The 18,712-nt window shown below is 51.4% G+C and overlaps 4 protein-coding genes across 4 annotated transcripts; 2 read left to right on the forward strand and 2 right to left on the reverse strand.

Moving 5' to 3' along the window:
- Nucleotides 1–750: 750 nt before the first annotated feature.
- Nucleotides 751–8,033, reverse strand: PV06_06356 (uncharacterized protein). Its single transcript, XM_016407460.1, has 3 exons — nucleotides 7,612–8,033; nucleotides 1,340–7,538; nucleotides 751–1,285 (listed from the first exon to the last, which is right to left on the reverse strand). The coding sequence occupies exons 1-3, from the start codon at nucleotides 7,887–7,889 to the stop codon at nucleotides 1,244–1,246; spliced, it is 6,519 nt and encodes a 2,172-aa protein (XP_016263064.1). The 5' UTR covers nucleotides 7,890–8,033; the 3' UTR covers nucleotides 751–1,243.
- A 5,413-nt stretch (nucleotides 8,034–13,446) lies between these two features.
- PV06_06357 (uncharacterized protein) lies at nucleotides 13,447–15,599 on the forward strand. Its single transcript, XM_016407461.1, has one exon. It carries the CDS (start codon nucleotides 13,772–13,774, stop codon nucleotides 15,470–15,472), a length of 1,701 nt encoding a protein of 566 aa, XP_016263065.1. The 5' UTR covers nucleotides 13,447–13,771; the 3' UTR covers nucleotides 15,473–15,599.
- A 193-nt stretch (nucleotides 15,600–15,792) lies between these two features.
- PV06_06358 (uncharacterized protein) lies at nucleotides 15,793–17,222 on the forward strand. Its single transcript, XM_016407462.1, has 2 exons — nucleotides 15,793–16,111; nucleotides 16,209–17,222. The coding sequence occupies exons 1-2, from the start codon at nucleotides 16,001–16,003 to the stop codon at nucleotides 16,902–16,904; spliced, it is 807 nt and encodes a 268-aa protein (XP_016263066.1). The 5' UTR covers nucleotides 15,793–16,000; the 3' UTR covers nucleotides 16,905–17,222.
- Nucleotides 17,125–18,533, reverse strand: PV06_06359 (uncharacterized protein). The gene is made up of 2 exons (XM_016407463.1): nucleotides 18,319–18,533; nucleotides 17,125–18,174 (listed from the first exon to the last, which is right to left on the reverse strand). Exons 1-2 carry the CDS (start codon nucleotides 18,468–18,470, stop codon nucleotides 17,193–17,195), a joined length of 1,134 nt encoding a protein of 377 aa, XP_016263067.1. The 5' UTR covers nucleotides 18,471–18,533; the 3' UTR covers nucleotides 17,125–17,192.
- Nucleotides 18,534–18,712: the final 179 nt, after the last annotated feature.

Below are 18,712 nucleotides of genomic sequence, written 5' to 3' on the forward strand. Positions count from 1 at the left end.
GAAATCATCACCATTCACTCACTGTATGTAGAAGAACCACTTTTCTCCTTGACCTCAGAGTGGTTGTTTAGCAGTCTTTTTAAACAGGCCCGAAGCTCTGACCAATTTAGTCATTTTTTCCTTTCTCTCTTTTCTTTTCTCCTTCCTTTTTCGCAACTCGTCCCCATGGTGCGTGCGGTACACGTGTCGAGTATTGTACAATAGGTGTTTTACCTAGTTCATGTCAATGTTGTGTGCACGATCCCTCAATTGTCTGGTACACGGACCCCCCGCGTAACTCGGTATTGCACCTACATTGTAATGACGCGTCGTAAAAGGAACATTAACCTAATACTTCCCGTACGCAATGATCAAGTCGTGATGAGAAAAAAAAAAAGTCTTGGATGACAACAACAACAACAATAAACAAACCAAGTTCATGTACCATGTACTACTGTACGGAGTACTTTGTTAATCAATCATCACCAAGTAAGAACCGTACTGTAAACAATGGGACATTATTGTCGAACGTGCCAACGATCCTTCTTGGCCTTTTTTTTTTTGCTTTGCTTTTTGGCACAGACAAGTCCAAGAACAATCTTGTCGGACACGTCGTCCCAAGACCTTTGTAATATTCCGGGAGTAAACACTGATTTTGACGTTTGGTGAGGTCTGGTAACGCGGTTCATTCTCCTCCTACCAATGTTGAGAAACCACAGTACTTTCCGCTAGTACCGATTACAATTGATAGACGGTCAAGAACCAAATGAATCATGTCAAAAATGATACGTATTAGGAATCTCAAAAGCTATGAATGACATAGTGATAGGTAACAATGATTGTTGAGGTGGTCGAATGCTGTGTCTCTCAATGATGCCTCTTGAGAGAACAAGCAAAAGACATGTAGGGAAAAAGCAATCACAAACAATAAACAGTCATCCATAATATCACAGCACTCCCGCTCGCCAGTCCGAATTCCAATCCAGATAAATTCATCCCATGCAACGCCTGCCTTTGAAAAACAAGGCTTTCCAATTGACAATCTGGAAAATTTCCCAGTCCCAAAAACGCTTCTGAAAATGCCATGTACGACAAACAGTGGCGAAGAACGCTAGCAAAGGTCCCTTGAGTATATACCATGTTTTTGTTCCGAGCAATCAGATCAAAGGAAGTCGTGAAAAACCCGAGTCTATATCCATACACAATTCCAATCGCCCATCCCTTCTATCAGCTATCACGTGGCGTATACACGATCCGTATCCCTTCAGATGAGAGATTCACGGATGAATTGACCAACACCTTTGGCCTAACAAATATATTAGTATTCGATCAAAAAGATTAGACGGGATCATCAACTTACCACTGGTGGTTTCATCATGGTGAAATGGTTGCCATTGACGGTGACCATCTTGCAGACTTCGGCGCCCAAGAGCTTGTCCCATCCGTTGGGTCCAAAGTCTGTTCGATTTTCCAAGAGCCATTTCATGCTCTTGGGGTCATCGGCTTGTGGCGGTGGTCTTGGGTCACCAGGCTTGCCACAGACACCATCAGTTGCCCAGATGAGCAGGGTCGGTGGTGCCTTGAAGTCACGGGTCGACTTCAATTCTGGACGGTATGCTGTCAAGGCCTTGATGCTGTACTCGAAATGAGGCAACAACCAATTAGGCGTCTTGCCAGTACCAGTTCCCAATAGACCAATCTCATCGAAGAAGTGGTGAAGACGTGCAGGAAGAGGCTCGAGTCTGATCGGGCAAGGCGAGTCGATCAGAATCAGCTTCTCAACTTGGTAGTTCTTGTCTGGATGGGCCTTCTGGAGGTCCGCGAATTGTCGGGTGACTTCGTACGCGACGACTCCACCAGCAGACCAACCACCCAAGATATATGGCCCAACAGGCTGTCGGCGCATCACTTCTTCCATGTAGAGCTTGGAGACGCCTTCAATGCCACATGTGTAGCTGGTAGGGTCTTTCATGAAAGGACAGTTGAGACCATAGACCGCCAAGTTCTTGCTATCGATGGCCGGGATCGAAACATAAGAAGTGGCAGATCCAGATCCATCAGGGAACAAGAAGAGGTTCTTGGTGGCTGTCTTTGGGTTGCCCTGAAGCAAGACGGAAGTCGCTGGAGGCATCTGAACGACCACCTCAACGGGGGGAGCAGCTGGAGCCACAATGATATTTTGCTTCACCTCTGGCTTAGGGGCTGGAGGAGGGGCAGCCTTCTGCTTCTCAAGGCCAAGTGCTTTTCGCAGATGGCCCAAAGATGGGTTGTCCGCCAGGATGGTTGGGTCGAGATCGATTTCATGATCCTCACGGAGCTTGCCCAACACGGTCAAAGCCATCAGAGAGTCCATACCAAGATTGCTGAGATCAGTAGTCTCAGTAATCTCAGCAAGGTCCATCTCCATTTCCTGGGCGATGACAACCCGAATAGTCTCGATCATGTCACCTCCATCGGCCGATGCAGTCGGTGCCTGAGCAACAGCCTCAACAGCGGCGGACTTGCCGTGCTCGCCTGCTTTGCTGGGGAAGTCCTCAGTGTCAGGAGTAGTGATGCCAGATTCGACGGTGTCATCATCACTCTCAGATCCCGAGTCGGTGGACTCGACAGAGCTTGCATCGCCGCCAGTGGCTGTTTCAGGTGCAGACATGCCACCGAGATGTTTGCGAAGGGCGCCAACAGAGGCATAATCCGTGAACAGAGTGCTTTCAACCTCGAGGTCGAGATCCTCACGGAATTTACCGGAGATGGTCAAAGACATCAAGCTGTCGACACCCATATCGGCCCATTGAATGTCGTCGTTAAGCTCGGATTGATCAACATCGATTTCCTTGGCAATGATGTCGAAAGCGCGGACTGCGATGCTACCTGAGGAAGCCTTGGGGGGTGCAGGAGCCTTGACCTTGGGTGCCTTCACCTTGGGTGTCTTGGCCTTGGGAGTTGGAGCGGCGGCAGGGGAAGGTGCTGCGGCGACTGGAGATGCGGCAGTCTTGGCTGCAGGAGCAGAGGAAGTAGTCTTCCCACCAGCAACAGCCTTGGGCTTGGGCATCATCACGTCCATCAATTTGCGTGGAATGCACTGGAAGCGGACAGCACCAGCAACGCCAATGACTTCCTTGTTCTCATTGAAGACATAGACATCACCGGCCCTCATCTTGCTTCCCGCGACAGGCTGCATCTTCACGTAGGCAAAGTATTGCTTGTCGTGTTTGAGAGGCTCGATGAAGCGAAGGCTAGACCATCCGTGAGAGATGTAGCACTCTTCCATGCGGTTGACAGTGGCGTTGACGGTAAAGCCAGAAAGGTGGCAAGCGCTGTCGATGTGGTAAGGGCTGAAGTAGAAATCACCCTCGTTTGGTCCAGCTCGCAACTTGATGTTGCTGGTTGCTTCGAACTCCAGGCCATCAAAGATCACACTTTGCATGCCTTGGAAGACATCAGAGTAGTCAACCAGTGCTCCGAAGAGCTTGTAGGCCATGGGTCGGCTGACTTTGTCGGCTTCGCCATTCTCCATTTTGTGCTTCAGGAGGTCGATGCGGGACTGGATGAGGTAGGAGGTCTTGTTCCACTCTTCCTTCCATACTGCTGCGTCCTCGAATTGAATGACACACTTGGCATGAACGACATCCTTCTTTCCGTTGTTGGTGGTAACGGCGAAGTCGGCCTTGCGGGCTTTCATGTCAATTGACATGGTCATGCGGACAATTTGAGACTCTGGTTGGTTGATGTTCTTGAGAAGAAGAGGTGCTGGGTTGTCCATCGTACCAATGTTGATATCGACCTTCTCGCCAGGCGACAGGAGTTCGACACCATAGTTGATCAGTGTGTAAGCCATGTCTGCATAGAGCGTCGACGGGCAGAGGCCGCTGCCATTGACCAAGTGGCCAGCGACGACTGGGAACAACTTGGGGTGAGAGAAGTCAGACTCCGCAACGAGCGTGACAGTCTTGCCCTGAACTTCTTCAGAGACGATGCCCTGAACTGATGTCGAGAGATACTTTCGTGCTTTGGCAGGACCTGCCGAACTGACGGTAGCAGGTGCTGGTGCGATGGCCTTGGGGTAGTTACCCTTGTAGAGAAGCCAGTCGCCGGTGTATTGCAGCCAGTAGTTCTTCTCATCGTAGCCATAGAAAGGAACGTCATTCAAGACACGAAGAGACTGGTTTTCCTTGTGGAATCCATCCCAGTTGAGAGCCTTACCAGCCGTGTACAGACCAGCCATGGAAGTAGAGATGATCTTCCACGGGTCCTCATCCCGACGCATGGTGGCCAGGGTTGGGACCGACAAGCACGATTTTATCATGCTTGCGCACAGAGGATGGCCACCGACCTCGAGCCAGAGAGTGGTCTCGCTGATGGTGGCAGTAGACATTCCTGACGAGAGACCACCAACAAAGTCAACAGTCTTGCGGCAATGTCTGCTCAGGTAGAAAGCATCAAAGACACCTCCAACGCTGACAACGTCACTGAGAAGGGGCGATATCACCGGGACGCGAGGTGCGTGGTAGGTGATTGGGGAGGCCAATTTCTCAAAGTCTGCTAGAATTGGGTCCACTTGAGAAGAGTGGAAAGCGAATGGCAACTTTAGTTTCGTGCACTTCTGGCCAGCGTCGGCCAATTTCTGAGCAACAGCGTCAATGTCTGCCATGGTTCCAGAAAGGACAGTGTCGGAAACACCGTTAATGCAAGCAATTTCGATCTTGCCCTGGCTGTTGGCAACAACGTCTTGGAGGCCAGCAACTGGAGATCGGACTGCCAGCATGGCGTGTGTACCGGCAGTGCACTTCTGCTCAAGCAATTGAGCACGCTTGCCGACTAGATAGATGGTGTCGGCGACGGAAAGAACACCTGCAGCTTGAAGAGCAGCATATTCACCAAGTGAGTGGCCGATGACAACGCTAGGGGTGATTCCCCAGGTAGCCCACAGACGAGTCAGCGCCATTTGAACGCAGCACATCCCAAGCTGAACAACGGTGGGAGGAAGGTGTTGGACTTCGGTGGACCCATCAATGAGGGGCATGATGGATGGGAGACCCTGGCGGAGAGCAATCTCATTGAATTCCTCAATGTCTGCGCGGAATTGCTTGGAGGTCTCGAAAAGCTTCTGGCCCATTCCTGAATATTGCGATCCTTGTCCAGTGAAAGCCATGGCGATCTGTGGGGAGGCAAGAGGAATTGGGTTGTGAGTTTGATCAGCAATCGCTTTCAGGGACTGTTGCAATTGGCCAATCGATTGCACTGGGAAGGCGGCACGGTAGTTGTAGTGTGCTCTGCGGGCTGTCAGGGTGTAGGCCAAATCAGAAAGACCAACATTAGGATTGCTGGCAAGATAGGCATCATATCTAGCCAGTGTTTTCTTGAATGCAGCAAGCGATTTAGCAGATACTGTGACGACATGGGTCGAGCGTGGATCTGGTGTAGGCTCCTTTGGAACTTCAGGACCATCCTGCATGAGCATAGCTGTGTTACCACCAGCAGCACTAAAGTTGTTGATAAACACAGTTCGCTTTCCTCCAGCAGGTCGAAGGAATGGTGTGGTCTGGAAAGCGATGTTCACATTTCGCTCCTTCAAGTCAGGTGCAAAATTCACGTTCATCTGCTTTTTGATACCCGTGTGGGGCGGGATTTTGCTCTTCTGGAGCATCATAAGAACCTTGATTAGTGCAGAGACACCCGAGACGGCTTCACCATGACCGATATTAGACTTGACTGCACCGACGTACAGGGGCTGGTCAGGGCGCCTGCGGTTTATGCGAGGAGCAAAGACTGAAGTGACTGACTCCATTTCAATACCATCACCAGCTTGAGTACCCGTGCCGTGCATTTCGACGTAGTTGACATCGTTGCAAGGAACATTGCACTCTTTCAAGACCTTGTCGAACAAGAAAGACTGGTTCTCGGCACAAGGATGTGTGATGGACACGGCCTCAGCAGAGTGGTTGGTGCCAATGCCACGGACGATACCCAAAATCGGGTCCCGATCAGCCAGAGCATCGTCCAGACGCTTCATGATGACAGTAGCAACACCGTCGCCTCTGCAGTAACCATCTGCATCGTTATCCCAGGTTTTGCAAGAACCGGTTCTTGACAAGAAATGGCCTCTGCTTAGACCTGAGAAAATGTCCGAGTTCGTCAGGACATTAGCACCGCCGGTAAAAGCAGTGTCACATTCGTTTGCTCTCAGGGAGGTGATTGCAACGTTGATAGCGGCAAAACTTGAGGAGCAAGCAGTGTCAACCGAGAAACTTGGACCAGAGAACTTAAAAAAGTAGTTGATACGACCAGGACCAAAGGCACGCACACCGCCAGAGATAAAGTATGTATCGATATCCTGGGCTGCATTGACCTCACGCCAATCGTCGGAGGTCTGACCGTAAAAAGTGCCAATTCTGTCGTGCTTGGTGGAAGGGGTTCGGCCAGGAACGATACCTGCCATTTCCATTGCTTCATATCCAGTTGCGAGCATCAGTCTCTGCATGGGATCGGTTTGAGCTGCCTCTCGGGGAGACATGTTGAAGAACCGAGCGTCAAATAGACCGGGCTTCTCAATGAAATTGCCAAATGGTGTATGAGATGTATTCTTCTTCTTCGAAGTGGGGTCTGTGTGAGAATCAACGGGAAACCGATCGGGAGGAACTGGTCGGTGAACATCCAAACCCTTCTCCATGAGTTGCCAGAAGAGCTCGTTGTCTGCAGCATCAGGGAAACGGCCAGAGTAGCCAACAATCGCAATATCAGCTTCCCGCTTTGAGTGCTGGGTACCGGCCGGAGCCACTGTGCTCCAGTGAGACTGGTCTTCAAGTGTCACTTTGGGAGTAGTCGCTTTGAGAGCCGAGACAACACTGCTGGCAAGATTGGTTGGGCCCACAGCGAAAACCTTTGCCTCTGCAGGCTTTCCAGAAGCACAGTACTTCAAGACCTTGTCCCACCTCAGTGGCTCAATCACAACCTCTTTCAGAGCATTTTGCAGAAGCTCGTATCCATTCTGAGCTTCAACCGGTCGGCCTGTCACGCTGGAGCAGACGGGAAATCTCACGGTAGTATTGCCGAAGATGGCCTTGGTCTGTGGTCGCAGGATCTTTTCGATGTCCGACTGTGAGTGAAGGTGTGAGGCGTGGTAAGGTGCATATATTGATACGGGAGCGTTTTTGTGGGTTCTGAAGAATTCGGAGTCCTCGAAAAGGCTCGCCTTGGTGGAAGGAGGGCCGCTGACGGTTACCGAGGTTGCTGAAGATGCACTGATCCATAACCTACTCGTCGGTGGTGTGTTCTTCTCCTTGTGGAACGCGTCCAAAGCCGCCTGAGCAGACTTCTCATCCGCTGCAACAATGGTGGACCATGACCCCGTTTTCGAGTCGCCCTCGATCTGCTCTGCCACTCTTCCAACATGGGCACCCGCTCTGAAGGCAATTCGGACGGACTCGACGGCCAATGGGAGCAATGCTGTTAATGAATCTGCCGAGGCTACGGCTGAAGCTGCAATTAAGCCAGTGCATAGACCGACTAGACGTGCGTCTGCATTATGAGGGATATATGAAGGTGTTCGCTCCTCAAAAGCACTGTCGAGAGAAAGTCAGCCAGTTGAGAAAGCAAAGCAGGGGAAATTTCAGGGGGGACTCGAGGGCTGCATACCCAATGAAATGCGTGAACTGTGAAATACAAACGAGAGCGCTCTCAATGGCGGCATCTTTGGCATCGCCTCTGTAATAACGATCGACTAATTCTTGGATGGTTGAGAAACTAGGAACTGCTTTTGAAGGATGGGATCGGTTCTTGTTTTCGACTCTGACGGCTTCACCAGCTCTTTCTAGGAAGGCCTGTAGAACAACATCGTCCTTTCTAGTGAAGACCTTGGTGAAGAACGACCGACAGTCGGCCGTCTGGTCGCCGAAGACGTAGACCTCCTCCATGATGATGAGGAAAAGGATACGACGAACTTCGAACGAGCGTTTGCTTTAACACGGGAGAGGAAAAGGGACGGGTAGGGAATGCTCAGCTAGTTATCATATAGGAGTTGACGGGGCCCGGATTGAAAATAGATCGATGAGCTGGAGAGGTGAGTGGATGGGAGGAGGAATTGACAGCGCCCCCCCTGGCGACTCCACCGACCGCAGGGCATGCACCTGAGATCTGCGTCGCTGGAAATCAAGAGCATGGCGAAGGCGCCGGCCAGTCCAAACTTGGAGAGGAGCGAGTCGTGCGGTCATTGACCCTGCTCCACCTCGCCAATGCGCGATTGTTTCCTCTCTCTAACCTACTGTGCGCAGACCCAGCAGCTTCGGCGCCCGAATGTGCTAGGGACAGGGGGTTGCCAGATGAGACACCGCCAGTACCGCGTCGTACAGCCCATTACCTTGTAATGATACCTCAGTCTTACCACCTCTAGGCCTCCCATCCCCCCGTTGTCTACGAGTTACGGATATCCGCTCCCTGTGCTGTCATGATGCCAAAAACTCTCAGCCGCACCACATTCGATACCTGCTGTTGGCTGCTCCGTACCAGAGATACGAGGGTGTCGCAGTGACGCTGTTGGAGGAACGTTGGCACGAGCTGCCACTTTGACAATAACCTTGAAGCTAAGCAACCACACTACTATGAAAATGCAGTGCATTGCATTGCATTCTGCTAACGACCCAAGCAGTGCCTCAGCCAGCTATCTCAGACACTGCGCTCGGTCACTGAAACCTAGCCGAGCACTTTTGCTGGCTCTCCCACCCATTACACAACATGTTTGGGTACCTAGGTACAAAGTGACACCACCTCGTGTCTGCGACTCTGATCCTGCCCTACGTTCGCATCCTACGACAACCCACGCGAGAGCACGGAGTAATAAACAATAATTGCTACATAACTTAGTGCCTTGACCGTACGAGCACTCGCAGTGTCACAGACCCTTTTGCGAGCCCGCAGGTCGTTGCCCGGAGCAGCCCCCGGTACACAGTTTTACAGAATTGTAATGACAAACGACCCATGCGCCCAATACACCACAAAACACAATCCTTCGCGCCAATCAGTCGGCTGAGGCTGAAAGACAAACAGCCCTCCCTGGCGGCAAGGAGATTGGCAGTGCTTGTAAGAGGTGGCTTCAATAAAATACAAAGCTAGTTGATGCCCGCAGTACAATCCCTCCAAAAGATGACTGCATGGCGCTGAACATTATTATTTTCTCTTCTGCGGGTTGTTTATCTGGTTGTCACCTGAAATCTCGGATCGATGACCAGTCTGTACAAATATTATTGTGGGCGTGGGATACGTCCATGATGGTCTGACTTTAGAGAGGGCGATGTCATAGACACCAGCATGTCCGCAGCCCGCCCGTTCCTCCACCGTCCCAAACATCAACAACGCAGATATTACGAATACAGTACTTTGTACATACTGTAACTCATGGTACGGAGTACGAGACGCGGACCACGGCGGCCTGATAGACAAACGGCCCTTAGTGTGGCAAATCCAGCAGGATAGGGGATTTGACTTGGTCGTCATTTGTCCATGGTATCCGTACTCCCTGAGAGGTTGTGAAAGCGAGTGCTTCCTAGACCTTGCCCGGCCATCAACCAGCGGTACCCATGCCTGGCGGACTTGGGAACGAATCAGCGACGAACAGATGAATCCGGGTGCAAGGGCAAGGGGGAAAGGGGATCTCTCGCACTGACCAGCATCGCCAGGATGGGTCAAACATGCTTCAGGTTTGTCCCATCTAACTTCCGTTTAGCGTGACACTACTTTCTCAAGCGACCAGGGATCCCGGTCGTATGTCCTATATTTGGCCTCAAGCCCTGAGTCTATGCTGCTTCCGGGTGCCTGGTTGCTCCAAGCCTCCAGCTCTCCTCTCCACTCAACCCGCAACAAAGTCACACCAGCGGTTTGGCAGAGAGTTCCATACCGCCTTCCATCCGGCTTCATCAATGATCCATTGTTCGAATTCACTGCGACTGTGGCTCAGGTATCTTGGATTGTGGTCACGAACTATACGATTGATGTTCCGTCACAGTGGCCCGGGGGCATTGCTGACGCCTCCTGACATAATCGGTGGTATTCATGTGCGCACGACCATTTCTCGAGCAATACATTACTCACAGCATCACGCAAATAGTATCGCAGGTTGCAATTTCCAGGCTGAGCATATCCCTTCCAAGTACTCCGTACGTCCACAATAATCAGCCCAGCATAAGGGGCTTCGACAATTTGACTACACAATTGCATGCAGGAGGAACCTCGTCTGCGATTCAAGATTGAAGGAAACCTTCCCCTGTCGGGAGTAGTCCCTCGTGCGCCATCACAACACTTCACCTCTATCCACACGAAATCCCCCCCATCGACATCCACATATGAACATTTGTTTCTGCCCCTTCGGCCAGTCGTAGCCGGTGAGGAAGGGGCCAGGGTCCTGACGATAGGGCAAGCTCCAAGAGCGGATCACGACTTTTCTGTTTTTTGTCCAGGTAAAGCAATTTCTTCAGCCTTAAAAACACCCGCCGGGCCCAAAGGCTGAATGTGTGGTGGAGTTTTGGTGGCAGAGAACCACCACGAGCCATCGCCAAACATCCCGAACCACCTCTACAATGCGCCTTACCCGATGATGGCTCCAAGCCTACTCCGTAGCACGTTAGATGTAAATCCCTTGGATTTGATAACGCAAAGACCCTGTCGTATGTTTCTCGTCCGAGTCTCGCTTCTCCTATTTTCAATGTGAAGAATTCGCCAACAGGTGAAGCGAGATGGCATGTGATCTTGGCTGCGCACCATCTTATCTGCCCGACCGTGCGGACTCTTGCACGTTCACAAGTGCGAGTAGCATGGCATTGATGGATTTGTAAGGCCTTCTCAAGAGTGGGATACCTTACTTGGAAGGTCGTGAACTTGCTGCTTGACGAGGAGCTACGGACTTTGATGTACATTGATGTCAGCCTCCTCCGTGGTCTTCTTCGTCCGCACGCTTGTCCTAACTGCCTATCTGTTTCGGCTCATTGGTGGTCTGAGACACCTTCGCTTACAATTACAGGAGTAATCGTCCGGAGCCATTCTCTGCTATCAGCCCGCGGATCTCGTCCGTCACCATGGATGGCCGCTTTGGGACAGGCGAAGATTATTATTGTACAATATATCCGCTGTCTTGGCTCGCTTCGTCTCGTCTTCCGACGTCCTACGCCGTTCACGGCGCGCGCCTCGAGATGGGTCAGCACTAATTGTGCGACCTCGTAGCCCTCCGGCCCTGTAAACATCACGACTGGACCGTTCCGTGAGACTCATAACTAATCATTCACATGCAGGGTTTCACTAGCAAGCAATAAGTCGGCCTGTACTTTGGCTACAGGGGGGTCGCTCTGCGAGGTAGGGAGCCCGGATCTTGAGCACCTTTCTGGAAATGTTACCACGCAGACGGCCACAGTTGGTTGCAAACTTGTCAAAAGGGCACAAGACTAAGGATATCATGTCATTCTCGGGACTGGAGATGCCCTCGTACGTGAGCACATCCTGACAACATGATCGAGGTACGATCATTCTCGCCAAGTCCATAGTAATACTGAAGAAGGATCAGGGTATGACCAACTCAACAAGGACCTGCTCCTTCAGCTTGGATGACCTGAGATTCAGAGTGTCCTGGCTGACCATCACCTCGACGCTGACTGTTGTATTTCTCATATGAGAAGCAAGCCGTGTTAGAAACTGTACCATTGCCACCCGGTTGTCTCGCCACTGTGGTTGGACATATTGGTTATGGTGCGAGAGACATCAACACTGGTACTGATTCACAGCATTCCTTCCGGGATGCCTGTTCACGATCGTCATGCCACCATATCAGAATTTCGATTTGTCCCAGAATCCTGGCGTCATGTCAGGTACGACTGGCAGACCGGATCAGAACCTCCGCACTCGGTAGCCTTTCTCCCTCCAGAAATGCGATTTGCCGAGCCAAAAGGTGTCGTGCAGGTTTGAATCAAGACAAGGCTATGATATGTTGTGTTGCCTGATGTCTACGCCCAAGATGTCCATATCTTGCGGTGATGTAGAGCTCAACTTCCAGCCAAGCCACTCCGGCGGCAACAGAAGTGGACAGTGGTTCAATTCTAAACATGACCACAGCATGACCGGTTGGTTTCCTACACAATCTGTCAAGGGACGATAATGACGGTGACATTTACCGGCGGCTTGGGGTTGGGGTTGTACCAGTCGATCTCAGTCGTCATGAAATTTCATACGAGACCTGCAGCTACGAGGCGACGCACGGAAGTGTCATAGAAGCCTTTAGACGCGGCTTCCTCCCGATAGATTGGCCTCGGATGCATCTTTGTGCGACGCCCATGTTGGAGATGCTATAGGGTATGGCAAATGCTTCCGACAACCTATCCAATAGATGATTCATGACGACCTTGGTTGCGACGAGTTCCCAAGAATATTACTGGGATTTGACCGAGGTGTAGCAATACCCACAGTTCCGGAAATACTCTTTAAGGAAAAGTACTCTTTACGCGGTTATACAGAGTACAGTGCGTCTGATCGTCAGTCGCAAGGGTGGCTTGAGGCTGACATACGACGAAAAGGGTGGATGTACTAGGGGTCCATTGGTGTCAAGATCAGGGAATCATCGGATTCAGTGTATGAGTATCCGTACAGGTAATATGGCCAGGAAATCATGGTGCATTGCCGTCCTGAACACGGATAGATGGTGCATATTGTTGACGTAGAGTCTGCGAGTATCTATCCATGGACGTGACTGTGGAACCAATCAGGCCCTTCAAATGCCAGATGATCGGAGTCCGTAGACACATCGCTAGGAATCCGGGAGGTACTGGAGGTCCTACACACACATGCTTCGTCAGGCCTGCCATTCTACGAGTCGTGCACTGCGTTTCGAAACAGTCATGTACTCGAGATGCACCGCTTTGGGTGTGAATCTGGGTGAGGTCGTAGTCTCGACGACGCTCTGTGACTGATGCAAGTACCCTTCATGCAGACTGGGATGGAAGTGCTCCAGACTGTAGCTCGCATGACAAGGTGAAGGGAATTTGGACAAGAATGATGCTTAAGATAGAAGTCGGATCAGCCACAAAAAATGCCACATGGTATTATAGGATTGTAAACGAGCACAACCGTACACTTCACTGGTCAAAGAGTCCGGATGTGTGGATTTAAATACCGAGGCGCAGGCATGGGGAGAAGCCTGTGAGTGGTTGTTGGAGATCCTTCTGTTGCCAGTAAGCGAGGCTTGGGCCGCACAGGCCCCCAAGAAACCCCCCAGGGTGCCCATCAACTCCCCCTCCAATAGGTGCCGAAAAGTGCATTATTACCCGCAAAGCCCCATGAGCCATGCTTGTTTTAGGCCTGGGAGCCACTTGCACTTGGCTGCTCCGGCGCAGTAGGTATAGTACGAGTAAAGGTAGATTGTAACTCGAGTACGCGAGGAGATTCGGTCCAGCAATTCCTGCTTTGCTTCAAACTCACCCAAAGCCTGTTTTTAGTAGAAGACGACAAGAGAGGAACAAGACTTGGCTGGCCTGAGAAGGACGACACCCTGATACCGAGTACAATACAAACAACAGTCGCATGATTTCTCTCTCATTCTCCTCACCGTCCGTGTCCATCTTCCCACATTGATGAATTGGGATCAGAACCCACACGCGAAGCACTCCCCTTTGTTCCACTACGAGAACCACTACAAACCACCAACCTCCTTTTCGATCATTTTCCCCCCTATTCCTACTTCACCCTCAACAAATTTCCTCCTGCATGGGACCGAGGGGCGGTACGGAGTCTTCCTAGCACCTTCACAGAGTAGTCGACTGTCACCATGACAAAGCTGCAGAAGCAGCCTCCACCAGCATACCCTGTCCGCCCAACATCCACGTCCACTACTACCACGTCTACCGCGCATTTGCAGGGAGCCGTACCATACGAGAACTTGCCTCAATCGACGCAACAACCCGTGTCCGTCATGACTGCTGTGACACCTAGTTCTTACAATGATCTGCCTTCCACAAACCCTTTCTCTCCCAACTTCGCTACTCAATCCGCCGCACACGATGCAGACCAACAAGCCCAATTTTCACCCATCTCCCCTTTGATCGAGACACCGACTGTCCAACGACTGTCCCAGGCATCGATCGCTGCTCCCACGCCACAGAGACCAGATGCGATCCAAAGACGCTCCGTAGGCCTACATCGCCTCGATGGCAAGCCCTACCCAGGCTCGACTCCGGCGGAGAAATTTGCAAAGCCTGTCAGGGTGGCCAAGGACATGCACGATGGTGCCCTGCCTCCAGTATACAATCCGCAAGACTCTGATTTGGTGAAATCCGCCGAAGTTGCACAGGATTCGGCGTGCAGGCATTGTGGGAAGAGATGCCCTCAAGGACAGGAATGTTCCCATTGTGGGAAGCGCAAGGCCAGTGTCCCTGCGACAAATTCCACGACACCTCCTGTGAGTCAGCACACGCGCACAACTTCGGAGGGAGTGGACTCTCAGAGATCGCGAATTTCAGAAACCACAACCGCAGGGCCGTCGAGTTCGCCCGGATCCTCTCCAGGGGGTAAAAGGTGCTGCAACAGATGCGGTCGCTACAAACGCCCAGGGTCAATCGATCACACCCCACCGAGCCATGTTCATACTGCCACCCAACCTATGCCCATGGCTAGCCATCCAGCCATGCGCGTTCATCAGGCAGGTTTGTCTATTCGGCCCGGTACGACAGGCCTTCGGACTTCTGTTTACCCTCAAATCGACGTAATTCCACCTTCGACGACAACCTACAAGCCAGCAGTGCAGTTCCCATCGTCTGGCTACGGAGATGAGTCCCCTCTTGTCGAGAGAGCCGTCCAACCCCAAGCCAAGCCATCTCGACATTCGTCTCTCATTCGGTCATTGTCTCGCAGATTGAGCAGGAAGGACAGGAAGAAAGCCACTCCTCCACAATCACCATTGCCGAGTCAACAAGTCGCCACGGGTGGGAACCAGTCTGGTGAGCAAAGTGCGGGACGGTTGATCAACATGATCAGCACTGCGATGCAAGGCCCCCTCGCCGACCGCGACAAGCAGTACTCGCGACTCAAGCCAGGCGAACAGCCTGATCGCCCGACCACACCCTTCTCGTTCGTCGGGGGCAAAGACGAACAAGACGCCTTTGAAATGGTCCACGTTCGGGATCGAGAGTCTCTTTCTGACAGTGACAGTTGGAAAGAGGGTGTGGATGAACAGATCACAATCACAAAACCAGACGGAGATATCATCCCACAAGACACGATCGATGTCATCTCCAGACCCAAGTCGGCCGAACCATTCAGCCAACACTTGGCTGTACCCGATGCCGAAAGACCTCAGATCACAAGATTTAAGAGCCTCAGAAGTGGTGTTTCGAGGATGAATAGCAACATCAGCCGATCAACCAGTTTGAAGAGATTGGGTAGTTTGAAGACGGCTCATCATGCATGGTACAGAGACGATATGGCTATTGAAGGCGCTGCTGGTAGCGAGCATGCGGTTCCTGCTTTTTGATTTTTGATTTTTGTCGATTTAATGTTTAATATTTCACGTATCGGAGTACTCTGGTAGCGCCGGCGAAGATGGGAAGGATTATGATCAATTTACGATACCATTTCATTACTTTTACCTAGCAATTTCATTCCATATTGCATTTCATGTCTAGTATATCACAATACATGGGGGTGAGATGGAGTATGGGTAGCACGTAAATCGCAGCCTGGTGCCTCAGCCTTGTCGCGGCAGTACATGTTGACTGAGGTACTCGTAGCTACTCCACTGCCAAAGGTGATGTCAGTTTGTAGCGTCCTATATCCAACCTCACAATTCCTCCATATTATCTTGATACTCATCCACCCTCTGGGCTCGACACAGTACATTCTCATTTTGCTTCCGCAACTCGGAACTTCAAGCACTAGGTTATTACCTCATTTGTAGCGTTTTCAGCTCAGCGTTCCAGCGGGCGTCACTCTGGCATCCTTTGCACTACAACACGCTCTCCAACGCCTCGAGGCAGAGCGTCAAGCAAGATCCCTGGCCAACATGGGCGACTTACAATTCGCCAAACAATTCCTCACGTCTATAGACAACAAGACCACAAAGTACCAATCGGACCATGTCTTTGATCCCAAAACCTATCAGATGAGAATACCTGTACGCCCTTTTCTTCTCTTGTCGTTCCTGTGGCCGTGCAACAGCACTCTCCCCGTGGCGACGTCGTTGAACGTCGGTTGACATGATCTGTGAACAGTACACCTTGCCCAAACTCTCCAATCCACCGCACCCTCTCCCACCCAAGACGAAACCCGCGCCACCTCCCGCGCCGGGATCCGAGTCCGCCAGACCGACCGTGTCGGTGACCTTGAAGTCGGCACGGAACCCCAACATGACAGTCACGTTGCCGTCCGTGGACCCCGGCACGACCACGATCCAGGGGTTGAAGGAACAGGTCCAGGCGTGCCTGGGCGGGCCGGGTGTGGTGCAGGTGGACAAGATCAAGCTGTTGCAGAACAAGAAACCGATCCCACCTTCGAAGAGGCTCTTGACGGACGCGGTGGAAGAAAGGGACCTCAGAGGACACTTGGAGTTGGGCGTCATGGTCATGGGCGGTGCTCCGGATCCGACACCAGATCAGGTCGCCGCAGCGGTGGCGGCGGTGACCACTAGCAGCACAGGCGGCACGACAGGTGCATCTGTACAAGACACACCCATGGAAGGTGTCGAGTCAACGGCTACGGCAAACACACAGTCAACCTCGGGCGCAGGACCAGAACCAGGAGTTCCTGTACGGCCCGGTGAGGCTAGCGCTGAGAGTGTTCTACAGACCACCGAATTCTGGGATGATCTACAAGGATTTTTGGAACAGAGGATACGCAATCAAAGTGACGCTGAGAGGTTAAGGAGCGTTTTCGAGAGCGCATGGAAAAGTCATAGTTCAAGACCGTAAAATGAGATTATGGTTTGTGTGTTCAGATATCGAAAAGGCGAAAAGGCTTAGAGATGGAGACGGAAATGTTCTCAGTTCTTTATTCTCTTAAGAATCTGATTTCTTCTTTCTTCTATCGACTCCATTCTGTCCGAAAAGGTCAAAGAATTTCAGTTTTCCAGTACGACTACCTGCCTGGGTAACCAACTATTCGTACCCCGACACGATGTATCAGGGGGCGTGGATATGTACAAGATGGGATCACCTTGATAACAGGTGGGAGAATGAAAAACAAAACCAAAATATGTCTTATTCAAGCAACTCCTTCATGTCCCTCGACCTCAAGTAGTCCTCCCAAGTTTCCATGGCCAGGGGAGGTGGATTCTGGAGATGCTTCGGTTCGATCCAATCCTTGACTTCACACATGTATGGGAATTCCGCGAGGAAAGCCGCACCCTCCATGACTTCTTCTCTTATACCTGTTATTCGACACAAGAGTGACACTGAAACTTCCAAAAAGTGTGCTTTCCTGTTTGTTGTCTTTTCCCAAGCCTTCAACCCTGAATCCATGCTCAACCACCAATCCACGGCCAAGAGTCTTGTTCCGGGTTTTTCGTCCTCCACCAAACAACGAACGTAAGGACCCGTCGAGAGGTTAGGGATGAACGCCGGTAAAGTTGTACTCATTCGACCAGGGAGGGTCATCAGGTATTGACACCATCCGCGGCTGCTGCCGCGGCTGCTGCTCTTGTCCTCGTCGTCGGTTTCGGTTTGTTCCAACTTGGCCCTAGGTTTGGGCAACAAGTGTACCAACCAAGGAAATTTCGTAATGACCCAAAGCATCCAAGGTGTCCCAAAAGGTACCTTGTGAGGATACAACAACGTATTGTCACAATAAGCCGAGGCGTAAACGTAACTCGTCCTTTGGTGCAAGTCGGGTAATTCGGAAGTGATGTAAGAAACCACCACGGCCTTTGCTTCAAAGTGATAACAACGAGAGTACTTTCCGTTTGACGCCACCCTCATGGATCCAAAGGCCGAATAGACGTATTTTTCAAGCCCGCGAGTTTGAGACGCGGCAATCGCCGCATTCTTGCCACGTTCAACCTCGGTGTCGTATGCGAGTCGAGATGCTTCGTCGTCGGGTTTCCCAGACTTCAAAGCGGGACGGTAGACGTCCCAAAAATCAGTGTTGACAAAAATCGCATGTGCTCCTGAAAAGGCAGACACCAGGCTAGGCAGGGATGAGAGGTCTGCTTGGATCAATTCGGCTCCCAAGGATGCCAAACCTCTGTTGATTCATGGAAGAGTCGGTAGTCAGTAACCACGTTATCGAGTATGGGGGGGAGGTTGTTCTGATTGGTCTTTTGGACGACGGTTTGATGGAGAGTGTCGTCTCTTTTTATTTGGTTCGTGGGTCGGTCAATCAACGTACCTTGCAGCTTCGGATGATGGGTTGCGAGTGACACATCGAACTCTCCAGCGAGATGATACCGGTGACGACAGAAACGTCCGGGCGACACTACCACCTTGTCGTCCTGTCGCACCTACAACGACAATGATTTTCTTCCGGTCGGCCGATGACATGTCGTCGTTTTTGTTTCTGTTTTTTTTCTCTTCTTGGGTTTGTTTTGGATGTTATAGGGGATAGATGCTCAAATAATAAGATGAGAATAACCTACAGGAGGTAGGGAGTATCTGGGCTCAAAGTGAGATAACGAAAGTCATGGAGGTCGACGAGGGCGCCTCCTCTGGCGACTCATCCTTAAATATATGGACATTGTCCTACCTATACCTTGCCAAAAAGCGACCAGGCCACTCCCCCTGCT

The sequence above is a fragment of the Exophiala oligosperma genome (assembly GCF_000835515.1).
Source record: "Exophiala oligosperma strain CBS 72588 unplaced genomic scaffold supercont1.5, whole genome shotgun sequence".
Classification (NCBI taxonomy): domain Eukaryota; kingdom Fungi; phylum Ascomycota; class Eurotiomycetes; order Chaetothyriales; family Herpotrichiellaceae; genus Exophiala; species Exophiala oligosperma.

Coding starts and splice junctions, on each gene's coding strand:
- PV06_06358 (XM_016407462.1), top strand. CDS start 16,001: ATGGGCGACTTACAATTCGCCAAACAATTCCTCACGTCTATAGACAAC. Junction 16,112..16,208: donor CCTATCAGATGAGAATACCT/GTACGCCCTTTT, acceptor ATCTGTGAACAG/TACACCTTGCCCAAACTCTC.
- PV06_06357 (XM_016407461.1), top strand. CDS start 13,772: ATGACAAAGCTGCAGAAGCAGCCTCCACCAGCATACCCTGTCCGCCCA.
- PV06_06356 (XM_016407460.1), bottom strand. CDS start 7,889: ATGGAGGAGGTCTACGTCTTCGGCGACCAGACGGCCGACTGTCGGTCG. Junction 7,539..7,611: donor CAGTTCACGCATTTCATTGG/GTATGCAGCCCT, acceptor TTCTCTCGACAG/TGCTTTTGAGGAGCGAACAC. Junction 1,286..1,339: donor CCATGATGAAACCACCAGTG/GTAAGTTGATGA, acceptor TATATTTGTTAG/GCCAAAGGTGTTGGTCAATT.
- PV06_06359 (XM_016407463.1), bottom strand. CDS start 18,470: ATGTCATCGGCCGACCGGAAGAAAATCATTGTCGTTGTAGGTGCGACA. Junction 18,175..18,318: donor CCATCATCCGAAGCTGCAAG/GTACGTTGATTG, acceptor ATGAATCAACAG/AGGTTTGGCATCCTTGGGAG.